The sequence below is a fragment of the Melanostigma gelatinosum genome, assembly GCF_949748355.1.
Source record: "Melanostigma gelatinosum genome assembly, chromosome: 14".
NCBI lineage: Eukaryota > Metazoa > Chordata > Actinopteri > Perciformes > Zoarcidae > Melanostigma > Melanostigma gelatinosum.
In genome coordinates, this window is record NC_136647.1 from 17,560,328 (window position 1) to 17,579,334 (window position 19,007).

Below are 19,007 nucleotides of genomic sequence, written 5' to 3' on the forward strand. Positions count from 1 at the left end.
AAAAGTAATGCTACCATTTAACATTCAGTTCATACAGCTGAATCACTTCTGTTAAAACCATAAACCACTGTGGACCAGTTCATTGTGCCCGACTCTTTTATTAGGTCAAATGCAACAACTGCTGAAGAAGATTATACATCAGTGGTAAACAGGGGAGTACACGGCTCATGCAATTACGGCTCATGCAATTCTAGGTCATGTCATGTAAGATGTAATAAAAAGTCAAAGTCCACAGCTCGTGACTTCTACAATGACAGGTGAGCTCTAACGTCCGGTGAACATAACAGACCATAATTCACTTTCAGGGCAATTGTTTTTATTTATTCATTTAAGGAGAAATTTCCACTGTGAGGTACACATTTATCGGGTATACATTTACAGAGTTAGTTCTTTTTCCCTACATAAGTTGCCAGTGTTTCCTTCTTGTAATTCCTCATAAACGAATCCAAAGTGCAGAACGACTGAAATTACACAGGCAAAAGAGGTGGATGGTAGAAACCCATGTGCTGAACAGACAATGGCACCTGTGCTTTTTCCAGATTCCTTATGAGTGGGTGAATGCCTTTGTGAAAACAGTAAAGGTGATTAAAGGTGGCAGCATGGACAGACTGATGTTAGTTACAGTGGGTAAGACATAGTACTATCTATGATCAAAAGTTAAAACATTTATAAAAAGAAAAGATTAAAACAAAAAAAGTCACTTATAAACAGCAATTAATCTTTCCATTTAATTTCAAAATGATATGTCATGTGGCCGACAAAAAACATGTGCAATCAATGGCATGACCACACAGCACAGCAGCAACTCTCTCCTTTGTTATTTGATGGAGTCGGCTCAGTTCGGGGACTGGGCTCAACGATTCACAAATACCAGGTCGCTGCATTCAGTAGTATTTTCGCAGTGGTTTACAAAGTCCGTGCCCTTAATTTCCTCGCACAGCCTCATGCCCTCTCTGACCACGGCCCTGCAGATCAAACACAGCTGTAGTTGATTTGTTTAACCCCCCCCCCCCACCCCAGCCCAGCAGAGGTCGCTATGGAGTCACCATGGCTGCCGTCTGGTCTGCTCCTCCTCCAGCTTCCTGTTCCACTGCTATGACACCTGCTCTACTGCCCTCATCTGCACGTCTCCAATCTGGTGACACAAACAAAAGACATCAGTACAGAAACCAGCCGCAACACACAACACTGATCCACTTGATGGTGTAAAAGCTAGAGAGACACAGAGATGTATACATGTACGTACCTGGACATGAGGAGGGACACCGAGGACAAATGTGACTGTACTGGCTACGTCTTCTGCTTTCAAACACTTCAAAAGTGGAGAAAGGAGGTGTTATTGATGCAAAAGCACGCTGGTATTTTCACTTTGTGTTACGCATCTTGTGACTCCGAAGTCAAACGAGCGCTCTTACTTTCATACTCTCGTACACCGCGGCTGCTTTCTCTGGATCACTGTTGTGGTGCCGGAAGGCAAACTCGGTCTCAACTATTCCAGGAGATATACACTGCAGGGAAGGCAAACGCATCGGGGGAAACGTTCATATTTACCGCTCACGCACTGACAGTTTGGGAAAGCTTAAGGACAAACTAGAGTAGAGTTGTTTATGTGACCCAATATGCGAGCAACGGCACAGGCCAAAGCAAAAGCCTGCAAACTCTGAGGACAACCGCTAAACTTACTGTGGCTCTGATGTGGGTGTTTGCTTCTCGCAGCTCTTGCCGGATCCCCTCGGTCAAAGCAGTCACCGCGTATTTAGTGGCACTATAGAAATGCTCGTCGCCACTCGGGACCACTCGGTGCCCACCCATACTGGAACAGGTAGAAGGGGAGAGAGATGAGTTAGTGACCACATTATTGTGAATAACTCTACTTGCATCCTTCTAGAGCAAGATTTCTCACAAGTCACATTTATTTGTATGGTTGAATATCAGAGACAGTCTCAATGGGCTTTACAGGCCCAGAGCAGTTCCCACAAATGGACAGTTGAATCAATTCATAGATCGATAAAATTCAACAACAGGATTATGATAGAGCTTCACATTGTTCCATGTACAGGCTCACAATGGGCTTCACTTAACGCCTGCCGGATTCAAACCACCTTGAACAAACCGGCTAAGGTATTTTCAGATCAATCTCTACATTTGTTCTTGGATTCAAAAGGTGTAGCTTACCTGTTAATATTGATGATGTGGCCATCGTCCACATTCCTCTCCTTCATTGATTTGTATGCCTCTCGGGTGCAGATGGACAAGGCCAAGACATTCACCTGCAGGGTGAAGTGAAGACATCCACTTAATTCATGTCTCAGGTTCTATCAATCTCTACATGCACGACATGACACGTCGCTATACTCCAGCTCATATCAGGGTGGAATGTGGTTTTGCAAAATGTCAGAATACCGTGTGCTGAAAGTGCATCAGCTGACTGATCTGGATCGCTGCATTAGACCAGCTGAACCTGCTACTCCTGTCCAGCTTGTGGCCTCTAAGCTGCTCCCGCAGTGACATTGATAGACGGCAGGTTAAAGCCAACGTGGTGGCAAGATAGGGGGAAGTGACCAAACAAGGTCAGCGTACAGATTAAACACGGGCTAAAAATACACTGCTGTACACATTCATGTGGGCTGCCATGACAACAGATGGACGAGCATTACGAATGCAAGAGGCGGGGGGGGGGGGGGGGGGGGGTCTTCAGTGGTCAAGAGCTCAATGAATCACAATGTAAGGTTTGAACAAGAGAAATAGTGCCGGCTTTCATAAGTGGGCCTCTGCTGTGCTTCTCCTCAGAGCCAATGAAGCAGCCTCTGTGTGTGTGTGTGTGTGTGTGTGTGTGTGTGTGTGTGTGTGTGTGTGTGTGCGCGCTGGCCCATGTGTCCGCACACTTCTGCTTTAACTCTTACTCCAACGGACGACAACGCTCTACAAACACAACACTTCCACTCACACCGGGCAACCGTTTCAGCCCCCTCTGCTTTTATTCTGGTTGAGTAGAGCACCGATAAAAAAAATCAATATAACATAAACGGAAGAGGATCATTCTAACCAACCCTACAAGAAATAAATACAAGGCTCGTCTCAGCTGAAGCATTTTATATTTGTGTGTGATGATCCACCCACGTCAATCATGTTCCTCCAGCCCTCTGTTTTCCCACTGAGCAAGGGCTCATTGTGGGCCAGCCCGGCGTTGTTGATGCACACGTCCACGCCCTTGTGTAGCGTCTTGATGGCTGAAAACATGGACAGGATCTCCTCCTCGTTGGACAGGTCACACTTGTAAGGGATCAGCGTGCCGCTGTAGCCCGCACTCTGACATTCTGCTGCCAGCTTCTGAAAAACACAAATCAGACCCAATTCAACAGACGTTTGTGAGAGGATAATAAACACAAAAATGTAAGCACGACAGGTCGCCATGAATTGATAATCAGGACTGAGACACTGTTGGGCGAGAGCTAGAAATGATTAACCCGCCGCATCATAATTAAGACAGAGTCAGCGCCATCATAAAACACCCTACCCGCTCAGATATGAGGAAAACTGTGAGAGCGTGCAGCTGTAAAAGCAACACATCAGTTGAGGGCGAGAGGTAACCTGACAGTCAGTGAAGCTGGAACCACTCAAGTCTGAGTACGTCTTTCACCTGATAACAAAACGCACATTAACTGAAATTCCTTTTTCTACAAAAAAAATAAAAAATCCAAATCATGACCCTGGACGAGAAGAAGCAAGCATTTGCACACGTGACGCCTCTTCCTTCGGGTTACAGCTGGGCTGAGCCGGCTGCAGGCTCCACTCCAACTGTTGTGGGGTTTGATACAAACTGACCCCCCGCCCCCCCCCCCTGCCAGGCACAGCTGCACCAGTCACCTGATGCCAGTCAGAGATAGGGGGGGATAAGGGCGGTGCACCGAGATGATGGAGCAGTGTGTGCGGGCTAAATGTTTAGAAAGTCCATTATGTGGATGTACTAGAAGGAGAAAACAAACCTCTAAAATTTCAACAAAAGCTTCAGTGTGCTGCAATAATCAGAGATATTTTGGTGTTTGTCTTATTTGATGAACATAAACATGAAGTTGGCAGGAACTGGACATTATGACCATTTACCTATTATTTTTAGTTAACGATTTCAACAGTTTATTTGTTACTTTTAGTTAACTATTTAGAGTTTAGGTTCCTTAATTAAATGAATTAGCTTTCCATGACTCCTCTGGTACCCTGATCGAGAACTGACGTACACACCAAGTAACGTGTGATAAATTCAGAGTGGCCATGTGACTTATTGAGAGCGTGATCGTGTCATATATATATATATATATATATATATATATATATATATATATATATATATATATATATATATATATATATATATATATATATATATATATATATATATATATATATATATATATATATATATAATAAAAATACCCAAATACTCAAGGTAGCTAAATATAAAAAAAGGTCAGGATTTATGTACTTCTGCCTCTTTCCAAAATGCCTCGTCAGTATCGTGGGAACTTTCCAACCTTTTCTTTAAGACCCACAACACTTTAAACATTCCTTATGTGCATGGACATTGAGCACTGAAACCTGCTTTACAGGCAGAGCGAAGCACGTTGTAAAGTCTATAATCATAGCTCACAATGTTGAGCTCTTTGTTTTTTGTGGTGCAACTAATCCGAGAGAAGAGGCGGCATGATCTGATGCCTCCTAAGTACCTGAAATGTGGCGGCAGCTTATACAGCCAGAATGCAACATGAAGAAATCCGCAAAGCATGCAGAAGAGAAAGACAATCGCTCATCACATGTGAGTATAGGGTGGATCAGTGGGACTAATGTTGTGGGACTGTGTTAAATGTTTGATGTCTGAACATGAATGCAGCACATCTGCAGATTGTGGTCGCTGCTGCAGCCGATCCTTAAAACCAAGTGTACTTGTGTGAAGCCTGCTTTTTGTAAATCGGGATGAAATTGGATTTAGGCTTTTTTTTTTTTTAACAAAACATGTAATAGAGTGAATGCATCCTAGCTCACACTTGGAGTCTGCAGATTTCCCCTGCTCTTCCTCTAAGCTGTTTAACTGGGATGATCCAGAGTGAAGGAATTACCAGAATAAAGCTGTCAAAATGCTAAAACACTGTAAAGACTTAAAACCAGCCCCCCCCCCCCCCCCCTTTTTTGCCCGTGTAGGTGAACCGTTCCCTTCTGCCCATCACCTCGACTGTGAGGCTGTGATCACTGGTCTGTTCAGACATTAAAGTCAAGTATCTGAACCGCCTTAAGACCAAAGATCTCCACTCGAGGGGGAAGCCATGCCGGCCTTTTGTTAGCGGGGGAGAACTAGTTGTGTTGCTGAGGTTTAAGTGGGAGCAGCAGAGCAAACAGGCTGTGATCTCGGTCCAACTACAGGAAGTCTCAGGCTGTGAATCTCTGCGTGTGTGTGTGTGTGTGGGTGAGTTCTGGCACCATGGTAGTGCCTACAGCAACCTGTCCTACAGATAAGCAACAGCAAGATAGCTGGCAAATGCACTCCACACGCCATCCATTTATCACAATCCGAATTATAAACCGGAGATCTGCAGGTGAAGCATGTTTGGTGCCACTCCTTTTAAAACACAGGGAGGGAGAAAAACCCCCAGCTGAACATATCACAATGACAGACAGCAGAGCTGCTGAATGAGCCTTGGGGAAACACATACAACTGAAGATAAGTATGTTTGAGGGCAAGTTGTACTGGACACACCCAAATCAATCAAAAGACGCATCGGAATCCAACATTTTCCCCACTCAATGCAGCCGTCACTCCTTGGTTCACTAATCTTGCAGTTCTTTTTGACAATATTTTAAAGAATATAAAAACTTTTGCATTCAAAACCCATTTCCATATCACCTGCGTGTTATCAGTTGCTCTCACATGGTTTTGTTCATGGGCAGTGATAAAAGGCCGCACATGCGCACAAAGAACAAAATGCACTGCTGCTATTACCCACACAGTCTTGATAAGACCGACACTGAAAAGATAAAAATGACTTACAATTCAAAAGACAAATGATGTTACTACAGGTCATAAAGGCTTTATGGGTTACGGGAATGGGTGTACTGTGCATACACCCACGCAGCACTCCCCCGACATGTTTACATGCCTACATGGTCACGTTCACGGCCAGTAAGCCCTGCGGGGGGGGGGGGGGGGGGGGGGGGCTGTTATATAGGCTCCACAATGCATGGAACATCATTGTCCTGTCCCGTCACCCGCTCACGTGGAGTTTGTGCAAATGGACCGGGGGAAACGGACTCGCTAGAGAAGTGGGAGGGGATGAAAATAAATAAATAAAGCTGCCAAAATGCGAAAGGCAGACAAGATCTAAGTGGTGAGCCAGATCAATAGCACGAGGCGGCAGCCATGAGCGGAGAACGCTGAGAAATTTGATTTGTCTCAGGTTGACTCGGGAGGTCTCGCAGACAAGAGATGGATTGTGTTATAGGCCACTGTGCCCCTCTTATTGTCTGAAAAGACAGGTAGGTGGTTCAAAAATAAATCCAAATATGTAATGCAGCCCCCCCCCCCCTCTTAATCCTTCGTGTCCCAACTCTTAAGTACCTGTGACACACAAAACTATTTTGCCTGTCAAAATGCATTCTCGTCCTCATTACTGATACTGTTGCCCACTGATCACAAAAAAAAGTGTGCGGAAGGAGGGAGGAGGAGAGGGCGGGTTGGCAGCCAGAAAGAGAAACACAAGGAGAGAGAGAGAGAGAGAGAAAACAAAACCTGAGGCCCGCTGCATGAACAACACATTCACATCTCAGTATGTGTTGCTCTATGAGGAGGAGAACAGCACAGGGTGGGGTCCTGCAGGCAAGGAGAAATCCACCCAATCGATGAATTCACATTCAGACTAATTTAGAGCTACCATGACATTTCACCAGGAGCCAAATTAAATAAGTGAAGGGGAAATTCATTCTTTGTTTGTCGGTTCCTTTTCTGAAAACTAACAAGGTCTCTGAGAAACGCATCCAGTTGAGACACTATTCTTTACTGTAGCCCTCTCCATCGCTCAGCTGAACTACGGTGTGACATAAAAATAGACTCTTTCAAGTTGTTTTTACTATGCCTCTTGTTTTTACTATTCTGCTGTAACCTGTAAATGTCCCCACTGTGGGACCAATGAAGGATTATTTTATCTTATCTTCAGCCTGAGCACAATCATACTGACTGTGGGGGTCAAAGGTGATAGCAGGTCATAGGGCAGACGAGTTGATTTCATCAACAGGTCTGTAAAACTGAGTTCCTCCACAAAGAATCACACACAAAAGCACCACTTTAAACCAGAGATGTGCTCATAAGTTTGATGGAAACGATTCATTAATCATGAAATGAAAAGCATAAGATACGACGAAAATCGACTAAAGACTGAAGAAAAAGACAGATTAGTCGACTAATCGACTAACGGGGGCGGCCCTGGTAGGCTGTATAAAAGGATTGCAGCAGAGAATAAAGTTGGTTGTGCGATTATCTCTTCTTCACACACAGAGACGCCCAGCAAAAGGTCCAACGGTCTGACAGGACGGCTTTTACAGCACTTCCTTCAACACGGTCTCGAGATAAGAAAGATAATTAGGCTCTTTGTTGGTAACTACACTCATTGACAGACTTCTGGGGACTTCCAATCAAGGAATACGTTTCAACACTTAACCTAAATGACCGTTGAACCTAAAACATTGCGCCTGAGCAAATACAAAAAAACATTGTCTGTAAAAACAGGTACATGCCGTCTTTAGTCACACATTCACATGGGCATCATAAGATGAAAAACACCATCTCTCCGGTTCTCTTGTTTGTAGTTGAAACACCCTGAAGCTTCCTGTTCGTGAACCAGCATCCATCACGCTGACTTTTACATAACTACAAACCCAGAGCAGCAGAAAACCAGACGAAAAGGAGAGTCTCGTGGAGACGGTGTGGATCGGACGCGTCCAACATTAAAAAGAAAACCTTTTCAAGATGCGCCAGCGCGAGCTGGGTCCTTTCAGCTCTGTGAGCTTAGAATAACCAGAAACTGTTTCCAAAAATCAAACAAACACCCAGCAACGAATCCAATTTGGCCACAGTCGGAGCAACAACAATCCAATTTGCATTCTTTCTCGTCGACCCCCCCCCTCCGCCTTTATGGAAAAACTCAACTTGGCGAACTCAACTTGTCTCCGTGTTTGTGTTGTAGACTCATAAAATGCTTTCACCACAGAGAGAGAGCTTTCCTTTGCACTCTGCTCGGTCTCTGCTACAAATAAACATTCAACAACAAGCGCTGGCCTGCTTCTGCTGCTGCACTTAGCGTCTGTACCGGTGACATCTTCCTCCCGCCGCACATCTTGAGGCCTCCGCTCGCGCACGCAGAGAGGAGATTTCCAGAAAGTCTTCAACAGGACAGGACAGGAAGCGCCCCACCTATGATAGCAGGAGGCCCGGAGGGGGGGAGGGGGGCCATGTCAATGCCGGTAAACCTTACACCCTGAAAGGTGATGAGAACAGAGAGGCACAGTGGTGGCTCACATGGGGGGGGGGGGGGGGGGGTCAGACTGTTAATTATAGAAGACCCTGGTGATTTAGTAGAAGTAATTAAAAAAACACTCCCGACATGATTTTCGAAGCGACTAAAGTGAGAATTAATGAAGAACAGTGACATCTTATCAATTCCCTACCTATCCTACTGGCTATTTCTACAGTGAAGGGTACAAATCAAACTTCCTGCACAAACTGCACGTATACCTGTGAAGTTGGAATAGGTGAAGGAGAGGTTAAAACTAATGTGAAGGTGAAAATATGCCGAGGTCAGTAGTGTTATGGTGAGGCTGATTTCTTATGAGCAGCATCTTCCCTTATATCATAAATCTGAGTGTAGATACTTGTGAGTCACCGGTATCCTCTGGCCCGCTGCTTTGGGAGGATTCATATATGAGGAAATACTGCCATTTGTTGCGTTGGTGACAACGTTGCTTCTCCTTATTAGTTAGGTATAAGTCTTTGTCAGCTCACAGCTCAAGTGGAAAAACCGTGCAGTCAGTGGAAAAGCGTTCTGCTTGGGTAAGACAAACGCCTGTGAGCATGACGAAGAAGCCGCGAGGTAACTCGATGAGCTCGGGAGAAAATTGACTGGGGAAATAAAAAAACAGCAAGTGTGCAGGTGAAGAGAGCGGCTGGGACAGCCGATGGGTTTTTATAATAAAGAACAATAATTCAACAACCAGCTAAATCGACATTTTGCACATCACGCAAATCACTAAAAAAATTAAATAAAACAGAACAGTATACAAAGAAGCACAGACAAAGACTAAACGAGAGACAGAAACACAAAGTGAGGCAGAGGTTTGAGCCGAAGAGTAAACCTTCGGCTCACGTCCCCAAACAATACATTGTGTGTGCCGTGAGGTAAACGCGTCTCGCACTGGCCTCTGAGGGTTGCACAAGAGTTAATGAGAAGCTGTGTTGCTGCTACTTGGACGCGTCCCCGTCGTCTCCATTCCTGCACAGGGCCCATGGTGACCACACATCTCCCTTCGGCCCGTTGCTCCCCTGTTGCCAACTCTACAGTCTCACAGACAGGCCAAACAATGCCGCAGCCGGGACTCTCCACTCCGCTGTCTTCGTGTTTTATTTACTCCGCAATCTACGACATTTGAATACATTCATCCTTTCATTGTTTTGTTTTTTTTAAATCTGGTCTACTACGAGTGTGAATGTTGCTGTTGGACGATACTGACATCAAAAGCAAAAGTAGAAGAATGACACACCAAAAGGGAAGTCATAAACAGTGACCTAGTGACGGACACTTGCACTCTCCACCAGCAGCATGCCAGGTTTGGCACAACTACAGCAAGTACCCAGTTTACGTTGCAACGGGTACAATACTGGCTTTGTCCCTCAACTCACACAGACAACTCTCTGAGGTCTTGTACAAGTGATGAAATCCAATGGGAATGGGAGCGATGGAAACACGTCACTCTGCACTACCGGGTATCAATAGTTCTACCAAATATTGAGTTTGTTTAATCTTTTCTTTCACGTATCATAATAAGAAGAGTTGAGATTGTTCTGGCTGTGATGTGGTCAGCTCTGAAATGCCCAATGATTGTATTATGTAAAAGTACTATGAAAAAGGTTGAAAATGTTGTGACCTTGTTTTGTCACACACGGGCTGAAACAAGCTGCTGCAGTTAACTATTGACAGCCGGGACCATGTGACCCGAGTATGAATGGAGGGAGGCTATTTATTGCGCAATTCACACTCACTCTATGCATGTATGGGCAATGCTTTAAAATGCTTGCATGTAATAGAAACAAGACCTAACTGGAATATGTAAGAATTGCTTTTTTTAACACTAGGAAGAACAACAACAACAAATATCGATGTAAGAAAAAGTAAGAATTGATAGATATAGACGACGACAAAATGTAACTTGTGATGCATTATTCACACAAGTGGATGTACTGAGGTGACAGTCTACGGTACAACGCCTAAACACTCAAATATGACAGTGCTGTTAACAACCACAGGCCTGCTAAACTAGAGTACTCTGCTTCTAAGAACACATTAGCTGGCTAAAAGGTGTCTGAACGTAGGCCTTCGGCAGCCCAGTGCTGGGACGAGTGGAGGCTTAATTATTGGCTGAAAAGATAAGCAAGGTGCACGGCCCTGGGGCAAGAGTTAGTGGGGTGGGGCCACTGACTGCAATAGCCCTGGCTTCTGCCTTCCGGTCTGTATCCCCCTTTGAAATAATATTTTTTTTTAGTTTTTTTAATTACAGCCATAAAGTCACTGGTTTGATAGGCGGACGATTATCGTAGTGGTTGTGAGTTATGCTCCATTGTTGTACAGCTAATGCAGCAATGAGCTCAAACATATGTAATATATACTGGATAGTGATCGGAAAAGCCCTTCATGTACACTAGACAGTACTTAATATATATTTGGTGTCCCACCAGACACTGACACATCTCTCTGAAACTATGGAGAGGTAGTTTGCCTCTACCTGAACAGACCGTCCATTACTGCAACACTGGCGGTGGATGAAGGGTGACAGGGTGAGCCACTAGCTCCTGCCCCACATGATGGCCAGTTGTTCTCAGGTATCTCCCTCTCTGACCTGTCACCAGGAGAGACGTGCTGCATCCTCTGCTGTTGCTGCTGCTGACCCTAACCTCAAACCTCACTGGAGAAGGTCAATCAAAAGAGTGATTTTTCGAAGAAAGGATTAATAACACAGAGATTATTACAGATTAGGGGACTAAGGGTTATGCAGAGTGATGCTGGTTTTAGGAGCATCGCATTTGATGGGTGGTACCGTGAGCCAATCCGGGGTACAATAAAAATCCTGTCATATTCATATGGGAAATCTGAACAGATCGGGATTTAGCGAACGTCATGGTTTATGATGCCACGGTTACTCTGGTAACGTCAATTATTTTGGATTTAACATCCGTGTTACGGTAAAACTATTAGGATGAATGCTGTACTTTTTATTTCATAAAAACGTTCATCATAGTTACCAGACTTGTTCATTTCAACAGCGTCCACGGGGCTAAAGGCTTCTACCTGAAGTTGTGAAGCTAACGTCAGCTAACAGTTAACGTGTGTTAGCTAACGTTAGTTTGTTGTTGCTCCAACAGAGCTAGCTTAACGTTATCTGTTGAGTACAGACAGACTATTTCACAGGCGTTATAATTGGTATTAAATTAAATGCCCACCTCTATTTTGTCCACATTCCTGGCACAGCCGACCACCCTCATGCCTTGCTGGACCAGTGCCCGAGCTACAGCCGCTCCAATGCCCACCGAGGCTCCGGTCACCAGGGCCACTCTGCCTTTCCACCGCTCCATCTCCACCGCACTGTCTCCACCGGTACTGTACGCGAAACAACGGCTCCCGTGCTGCTCCTCTGTCTGCTCAGTTCAAGCTGTCACAGTTGTCAGTTAGTAAGGTATGTTCAAAATGATTGATGCAGCAGCTACAGCCTCCCGTCTCAGACCGCCCAGCATCCAGGACAGACAGCGGCGGACAGTGTGCCTGAGCCCGGATCCATGCGCTGCTCTGGATGAAATATGAAGAGCCCTGGCGCGAGTAAATGTTTGGTTCATACCACCTCCCACTTGCTTTTTTTAGCCCCGGCGCCGAGCTGCATTGAGAGCTCTCCGTGTGTTGTCATCTACCGCCGCCTGCTGGAGAAACACTAAATAACAAGTGTTTCGCATGATTAAGTATTCCCGTAATCACAAGGTTCTGGTCCGGAGATGTTCTACAACAGTAAATAAACAGTAAATTGTTACTTTAGAAATCAATACTGAGATACTCCGTTATGCGCTCCAATACCACCGATGTTTTATGAGATGTCTTCAAAACAAAACGAAGGATTAAATCAGAAACATATACCGTTGACATTTACACATATTCAATATCAGTCAATCTGTCATATATATAAATACAAATGTATATATAAATAAAAATGATATATGTACTGTACCTGATGGAAATATATCCCTTATATAACTTCAAACCAGTTTGATAACAAAGCCTACATTTTAAGGATTCAGAAATGACAAAGCTACAGCCTATTTAGTTAATTATCATTACAGATGGGGCATTTCCTTTGCAAGGACACAAACTGGTCCCAGACTGTCACACTTCACAGTCCTACTGGCCCTGTGTCTGTTCAACGGTAAGACCAGGACAAAGCGGCTCACGGAATAAGAACGCTACTCTCTATCCAGCTTCTAAAATAAAAATGTACATAAAGGTCAATAAAAACAACAAAATGATAATGCATATTAATAAATATTTTTTATTTAGTAAATTTTGCACATTGCGCTCTTAACATCACACCCAAATCATTATTACAAATTGATGTATTCTCTGTAAAATTTAGAATTTCTGTACACATTTAATGGTACAACCTTTACCACTACACTGAAGTGTCACCAAAGAGAGAGAAAAAAAAAACATAAATAAGACTCCTAAAATGTATCCCTAATGTCACAACTTGCAAAGCTTTGCCGATTATGGAATCCACTGTGCTCTTACCCGACAACCCGTTACCCTACAGAGGACCAACAACAAAGAGCTAGGCTTGGTCGAAGAGAACAATTACATGTGAGAAAGTGGCCAAGAAATGAGATGGAGAAGTGTGTTGGTGTACAAGTGAAAAAGAGAGATTATCAACAGAAAGTATGAATCACATTTACTTTGAAGGAGAAATGTGCGAACAAGACATCAAATGTATTTCATCATTATTTATTTTCTAAAGATGTTGCAGCAGTGGTCACGAGTGTTTTCCCCAGGAGAAGATGCCATAAGTGCAGTTAGTTGACACTGGTAAACCACTTTCCACAGACTGGCTTACTCCGCTCAGCGGCACGGCAGTAGTTGGTGAACTTCTCCTTCAGGAGTCGTCTGTACTGGTGGCGGTTGTTGTAGAAGGACCGGTTTCTTTCCAAAAACGCCTGGATTTCATCCTGTGTCAGACAGTTCTCTTCATCTGAGGTCACTTCTGAATCCTCCTGAATTAGGAACACAGCCGCAGTGCCGGAGGTTACATAAGAGCCAGAATCGAACCAGTGTATTCATTCATTCTCATTAGGAAAAAGTGACATGCAGTTAAGTATAAAGAATATAAGATAAACCTTTCATACAGCAGATGTGTTTTACTTAGAAGGGCCGGTTGAAGGCTCAGTAGCATGGCAGAGCTGTAACCACTCAAATGATCTGTGAGAAAAGTCTATTTCTGAGTATCTTAAAGTACATTTCTCACTGACCAGAAGTTCCATGAGACTTGCGTTTCCCTCTGGAGGCCTCGTGTCAAGGCTGACGTTAGTTTGAGTTGCTTTCCGCGGCAATCGCAGTGCAATGCTGGAGAATGAGTCGCCACATATGGAGGAAAGTTTCTCTTTGGTTCGGCACGTGTGCGAGGATGGAGGACCGTGGCCTGTCGTGTTCCCATCTGACACACAACCGTCACCTTTTTGTCCCTGTGGAAATATGCATACTTTCGTTGATACACAGCATTAAATATACTGCTTGGAGGATATGAAGTCTACAGTTTGTTGTCTCACCTGATCGCTGCATAAACCCTTGCCCTTCCTTTTCTTCTTTCTACTCTTGCATTGAGGGTTTTCCACAGAGTGTGGCCAGCAGTCCACACAACTGTCTATTCCATCCTCCTCCTTGTCTTTAGCACAGTGATGGGCATTCGAGTCATCTACTGCAGAAGGTAGACAAAGACATGACTGTAAGTAAAGCAAGATGTGTTTAAAAAGACCCTGAAATGGTTTCTCGGTATCTTAGAGCGGCTTAAACCAGACCTGCATCATCATGGTTACACAGTCCCTCGGAGCAGGCGATATAAGAACCTTCTCCCGATCCCATCTCACTGCCCTCCATACTGGAGGAGTAGCCGCAGTCACTGCCATTGCTGTGGGGGGGAGAATCTGTAGAAACACATGGGAAAAACAAGTATGAACACAGGTTTAAGGGTCACTATTCAAATGTGGGGGGGACTAAAAAGTAAACATACAAAAAGTTCCTGACTTTTTCAAATAGTCTGTAAGTGCAACAAAGTAGTTTGCCTCGTGGTCCTGCAGCGCGTGCTTGAAATGCACTACTTCCCTATCATTTAGGTAAACTGAAAAGACACCAAAAGGATCTTTGAAGCAGTGTGTCTGTTTGGGGTTCCAACAAAGAGGCTGTTTGATGCACCAGAAACGAGTGGAGCAATATCAACTGTACATCCTCGTCCGATTGGCTACTTTTCGCCACCCTCAGCAGAAAAAGAAGCTAATAAAATAGCTGCATTGTTTCATGAAAGGAATTTCAGGAAAATGACAGAATTGGATAAAAAAAAGAAATAAAAAAAAAAGAAAAACATGACACTAAGATTCCAAGCTGCACCACACAATCAAGTGTCAAAGTGCAGTTGTATTAAACCGCATGAGAAGATATTTAGACGATGGTAAACTGGGGGAAAGAGCTTATGGTATGTGGGTTGAGTTTGAATGAATTTCAACAAATTACGTGTTAGTTCAAATTAGTTTGAACTCGACTGCTTAATAAAAACGTGACAGCCTTGGCGGCCTGTGTGCATTCTTACCCGGTTTGATGTTGTCTGGGCAGCTGCAGGAAGGGCTTCCATTGGCGGCGATGCTCTGATCACATCTGGCCTCCTCCTCATCGGGGCTACCACAGACCTTGCAAGTGCCTTCCACAGACTCAAGAGAACCCTGCAACACACCAAATGGGAGAGACTTAAATAAATACAGGCAAACAGATGTGCAGCTGCAGATTAAAACAGTTATGTGCAAGGAGAGCTTCATGTCCCACACGTGCCTCAACCAGATGTGTCTCCTTGTCCTCTCCCTCCTGTTCAGATACATCAAAACCACACTTGTTTTTGCGGCGATTTTTTCGCTTTTGCCTCTTTTTCTCCTGCTTCAGCTCTTTGGCCCTCTCCTCCTCAGACATCTCCTCAACAAACTGCTCTAGCCGACTGATCCCCTGCATCTTCTCCACGGCCATCTAGGAGCAGGTTATAAGTACATTATCACACAGCCATAACACATTTATCATCTGATGAATCCGTCTCAAATGATAGCATACAGACACATGCTTAGAAGTACCTCAAAACTTTTGCGTAGTGCGTCAATTCCCAAGTGGAACAACATCTGCCACGTCTGCTCCTCTGCTCGTAGTTTCTGCCAGATCCTGTGCAGCCGCTCGTACAGGTGAATACCGAGACAGGTCAGGACTTCTTCTTGTGCAATGTCAATGGTCTTTGCATGCCGCTCTCTGCGTCTGAAAAACAGCAATAATCAACCGAATATGTTGAAAGGAACATGACAGAAAATGCCTCAAATGAAACAGACTTGCTCAATGGTAAAAGGCAGCCCTGTAGTTTTTTCCCCCTGTATGAACCTGCACTTACTCATAGCCTCCTGCAAACTCGGGCTCCGCCCGGCCCAGGAGGTGAGCGATGAAGTCAGTCTCACAGCACACGTGGATGTGGCGTTCGTGGGGGCAACAGCATAGTCCCTCATACAAGGCGGCGCAATACCCCTTCTCTTTACTGCAGTCCAACTCCCCCACCAGGATGTTGTACGCCCTCAGCACTTTATTCTTGCAGTCGGTGCAAAATCTGCAGACAACAAATTGCTACACAGTTAATGGGGTTCTTTCCAAACCTCAAACGGCATTTTGGAAAGAAAGGCTATGACAGCCACACGTCACCTGTGTTTACGCAAGTATGTCTCCAGGGTCTCTAAGAGACAAGCGCTATCAATGAGGACCACCTCGTCCCGGCACTCCTGAGACATCAGCTCCCACACATCCATCCAGCTTCCCCTGTAAGCAAACATATACCTATTATAGCTATGCCATCAACATGCACAGTGATCAGCTCTTAAACCTGCAACTAATGTTTGTATATATTGACCATAGAGGGGGAAAAAAAGAAACATCAAAATGGTACACATTGATGACTGGCCTAGACCAGAGACGTTCTGGAGGCTGGAGACGCACAAACATGTTGTTTTCTAGTGTAATACGTTAAACCTGACAGTCTTTGTGCACCCATCACTACACTTGGCTAGAAACAACTAAAAAAAACACAGATCCTGCCTGCTGGGAAGTGTTAGTATTCCACTTCTCAAATAAAGCCTCCAATACATACATCCTGAATGTCTGCAGAGAAAGAAACAGCTGATACAGATAATATTACCGGTACTCACCCCAAGGGTTTAGGTTTGTGTGTGTCTAAGGAGTGTAACTGGCAGCGTTTGTTCTTTTTACTCTTTGGAATGGCATCACTCAACTTTGACCTGTAAAAAAAATATATATATATTTTCATAATACAGTTAATAAAAAATAAAAAAAACAGAAATGTGTCCACTTGCTACATCTGACACAAAATAAGAATAAAATGACACAGTGCATCCACACCTAAGATAACTCTGTATGTGCATAGTTTGAAGTTTGGATTTTTTGTTCTCTGTTTTTACCCAACAAAAGCACTTGCTCATATTCAATGAAAAACTGTTAGTTTTGTCTGTTCTCTTTTGATACACGGTATGATGGATTTGGCAGCATCTTACCCGTGGACGTAGAAGAGGGTGTAGAGCTTCTTTACGTCTGCTAAACAGGCTTTGGTGACAGAGAGCATGCCCGCGGGTTTCACTGTGAGGGGCTCCAAGGCTGGGTTCCCCGATTCCACCAAATGGGAGAAGAGGCGCTCCACACTTCGTCTGCAGCCCACACATGGCACCAGCTGAGATAATCCACCGTACACCTCTCGGGATGTCACCACCATGGCGGCATTAAAGTCCTGGTCCGTCAACTTGGAGTGGTACTAAAGGCAGAGGAATCACGCATCTGTTACCGCTTTGTTCGACAGGTCACATGATGATAAAACTACACACTCATCAGCTACTGTGCACGGACAAATTAAAACTACTCACCTGGGAAAATTGTTTCCAACGAGACACGTTTATTTCTTGGCTGTCAACATCCATGACACTGTCAGAAAATTCCATCACCATCTGACGACAAGAAATAATATAAATCAGTTAATGTACATTATGGGAATTAACTTATTTCAGGCAAGATGATAATAATTAGACAAGATCATCTTCATGGTTGTTAAAATATATACTTTAATGCCACAAAAATGTCTTTTTTTTTTTTTTTACTTGAACACCTTTACACCTGTGGCTTTTAAAGGCATTCTCCTTGTAGTGAAATATGTGGGAAAGCTTACTGACCATGAGGCTCTCATCGATATACAGGGGGATCTGTCTGGAGAGAAATGGGTAATCCTCTTCCCCTTCCCTGCATACTGCCACCAGACGTGCCATGACCTCTTCCGGCTCGGCTGTGGTGAAACTAACCTGCAGGTGACACACAAGAGGAAACCCACTGATCACATTGGACATCAGCACAGGCTACACTAAGCTAATGCTAATCTATTGCAGGTCATTGGGGGCTAACTGCAACATCACATTGTCACTACAAGCTATTTTACAGACCAAAGAGTCAACACGTGGTACAAAACGCAGACCATTCCCTGATTTAACGTTTCACTGTTGAAGTACAAACAGGTTTGTCTTGTACCACATTCGACGAGCTGGCGTTAAGTTAGCAAGACAACGATAGCTTGAAGGAGGGGAACTGAAACAACGTTTTAGTTCGTGAGCTCTGTTTGTAGCTGTATTGGCTAAAATGATTTACATATACGACGTCAGGATCAATCACGCTACCGCCAAACGATAACGTTATATGTTGGGCAATATATAAAGCAGTAACCGGCGGCTAACCAGTTAACTAACGTTAGCCTGCTAGCTAATATCAGTTGCCAGTACAATTTTATAAATTGAGGAAGCCGGTCAGTGTATTATATGCACAATATTTTCAAGCCATTACTTTATACTGACCTCAATACTACATTAACAAATGATATACGTAACGTTACCGCAGTATCGTTTGTCGACGCCCTGTCTATGCCAGCAAACTTGAGTACTTAGCTACTTGTTAGCATCGCTGTCCTACACAGCTAACGTTAGCGAGCTAGAATACGGCTCATATAAAGTTGAACTGGGTGACTAGCTATTTAGCAACTGTCACTTCCATTAGCTTCTCTCACTAACGTTTGAGATATCGACCATTATCTGCCGCGTTGACATAGCAAAGGTGCATCTGAATAACAGCAATCATTGTGGTTACTCACCCACTTCTGAAAGTTCCCTATAAACAAGTGCGACAGTGAGCGAGGCTGCTACGGTGTCGGAATCTTCATTACTGATTTCACCTTTGACCCTTTGGTGTTGTAATGCGCGTGGCCTCAAGGGGGCCCTTTATTTATATGTTATTGTGAAAGGGAAAAGTGCTACGTTCACACAATTAAAGCTGTTATATACATTGTTTGAAATAAATGAGTGAGCCTTTCGGAAATTCCATTCGATTTTTTAC

General features: G+C 44.1%; 2 protein-coding genes across 2 annotated transcripts; both read right to left on the minus strand.

Annotated features, from left to right (window-relative positions):
* Positions 1 to 159: 159 nt before the first annotated feature.
* On the minus strand, positions 160 to 12,081 carry dhrs11a (dehydrogenase/reductase 11a). Its single transcript, XM_079283089.1, has 7 exons — positions 11,750 to 12,081; positions 3,121 to 3,330; positions 2,176 to 2,270; positions 1,684 to 1,813; positions 1,416 to 1,508; positions 1,247 to 1,312; positions 160 to 1,135 (listed from the first exon to the last, which is right to left on the minus strand). The coding sequence occupies exons 1-7, from the start codon at positions 11,879 to 11,881 to the stop codon at positions 1,094 to 1,096; spliced, it is 768 nt and encodes a 255-aa protein (XP_079139215.1). The 5' UTR covers positions 11,882 to 12,081; the 3' UTR covers positions 160 to 1,093.
* A 760-nt stretch (positions 12,082 to 12,841) lies between these two features.
* ggnbp2 (gametogenetin binding protein 2) lies at positions 12,842 to 18,858 on the minus strand. Its single transcript, XM_079284218.1, has 14 exons — positions 18,766 to 18,858; positions 17,804 to 17,929; positions 17,501 to 17,581; positions 17,138 to 17,391; positions 16,775 to 16,864; positions 16,275 to 16,388; positions 15,973 to 16,182; positions 15,668 to 15,842; positions 15,378 to 15,566; positions 15,142 to 15,271; positions 14,357 to 14,482; positions 14,108 to 14,256; positions 13,811 to 14,023; positions 12,842 to 13,555 (listed from the first exon to the last, which is right to left on the minus strand). Exons 2-14 carry the CDS (start codon positions 17,894 to 17,896, stop codon positions 13,358 to 13,360), a joined length of 2,022 nt encoding a protein of 673 aa, XP_079140344.1. The 5' UTR covers positions 17,897 to 17,929; positions 18,766 to 18,858; the 3' UTR covers positions 12,842 to 13,357.
* Positions 18,859 to 19,007: the final 149 nt, after the last annotated feature.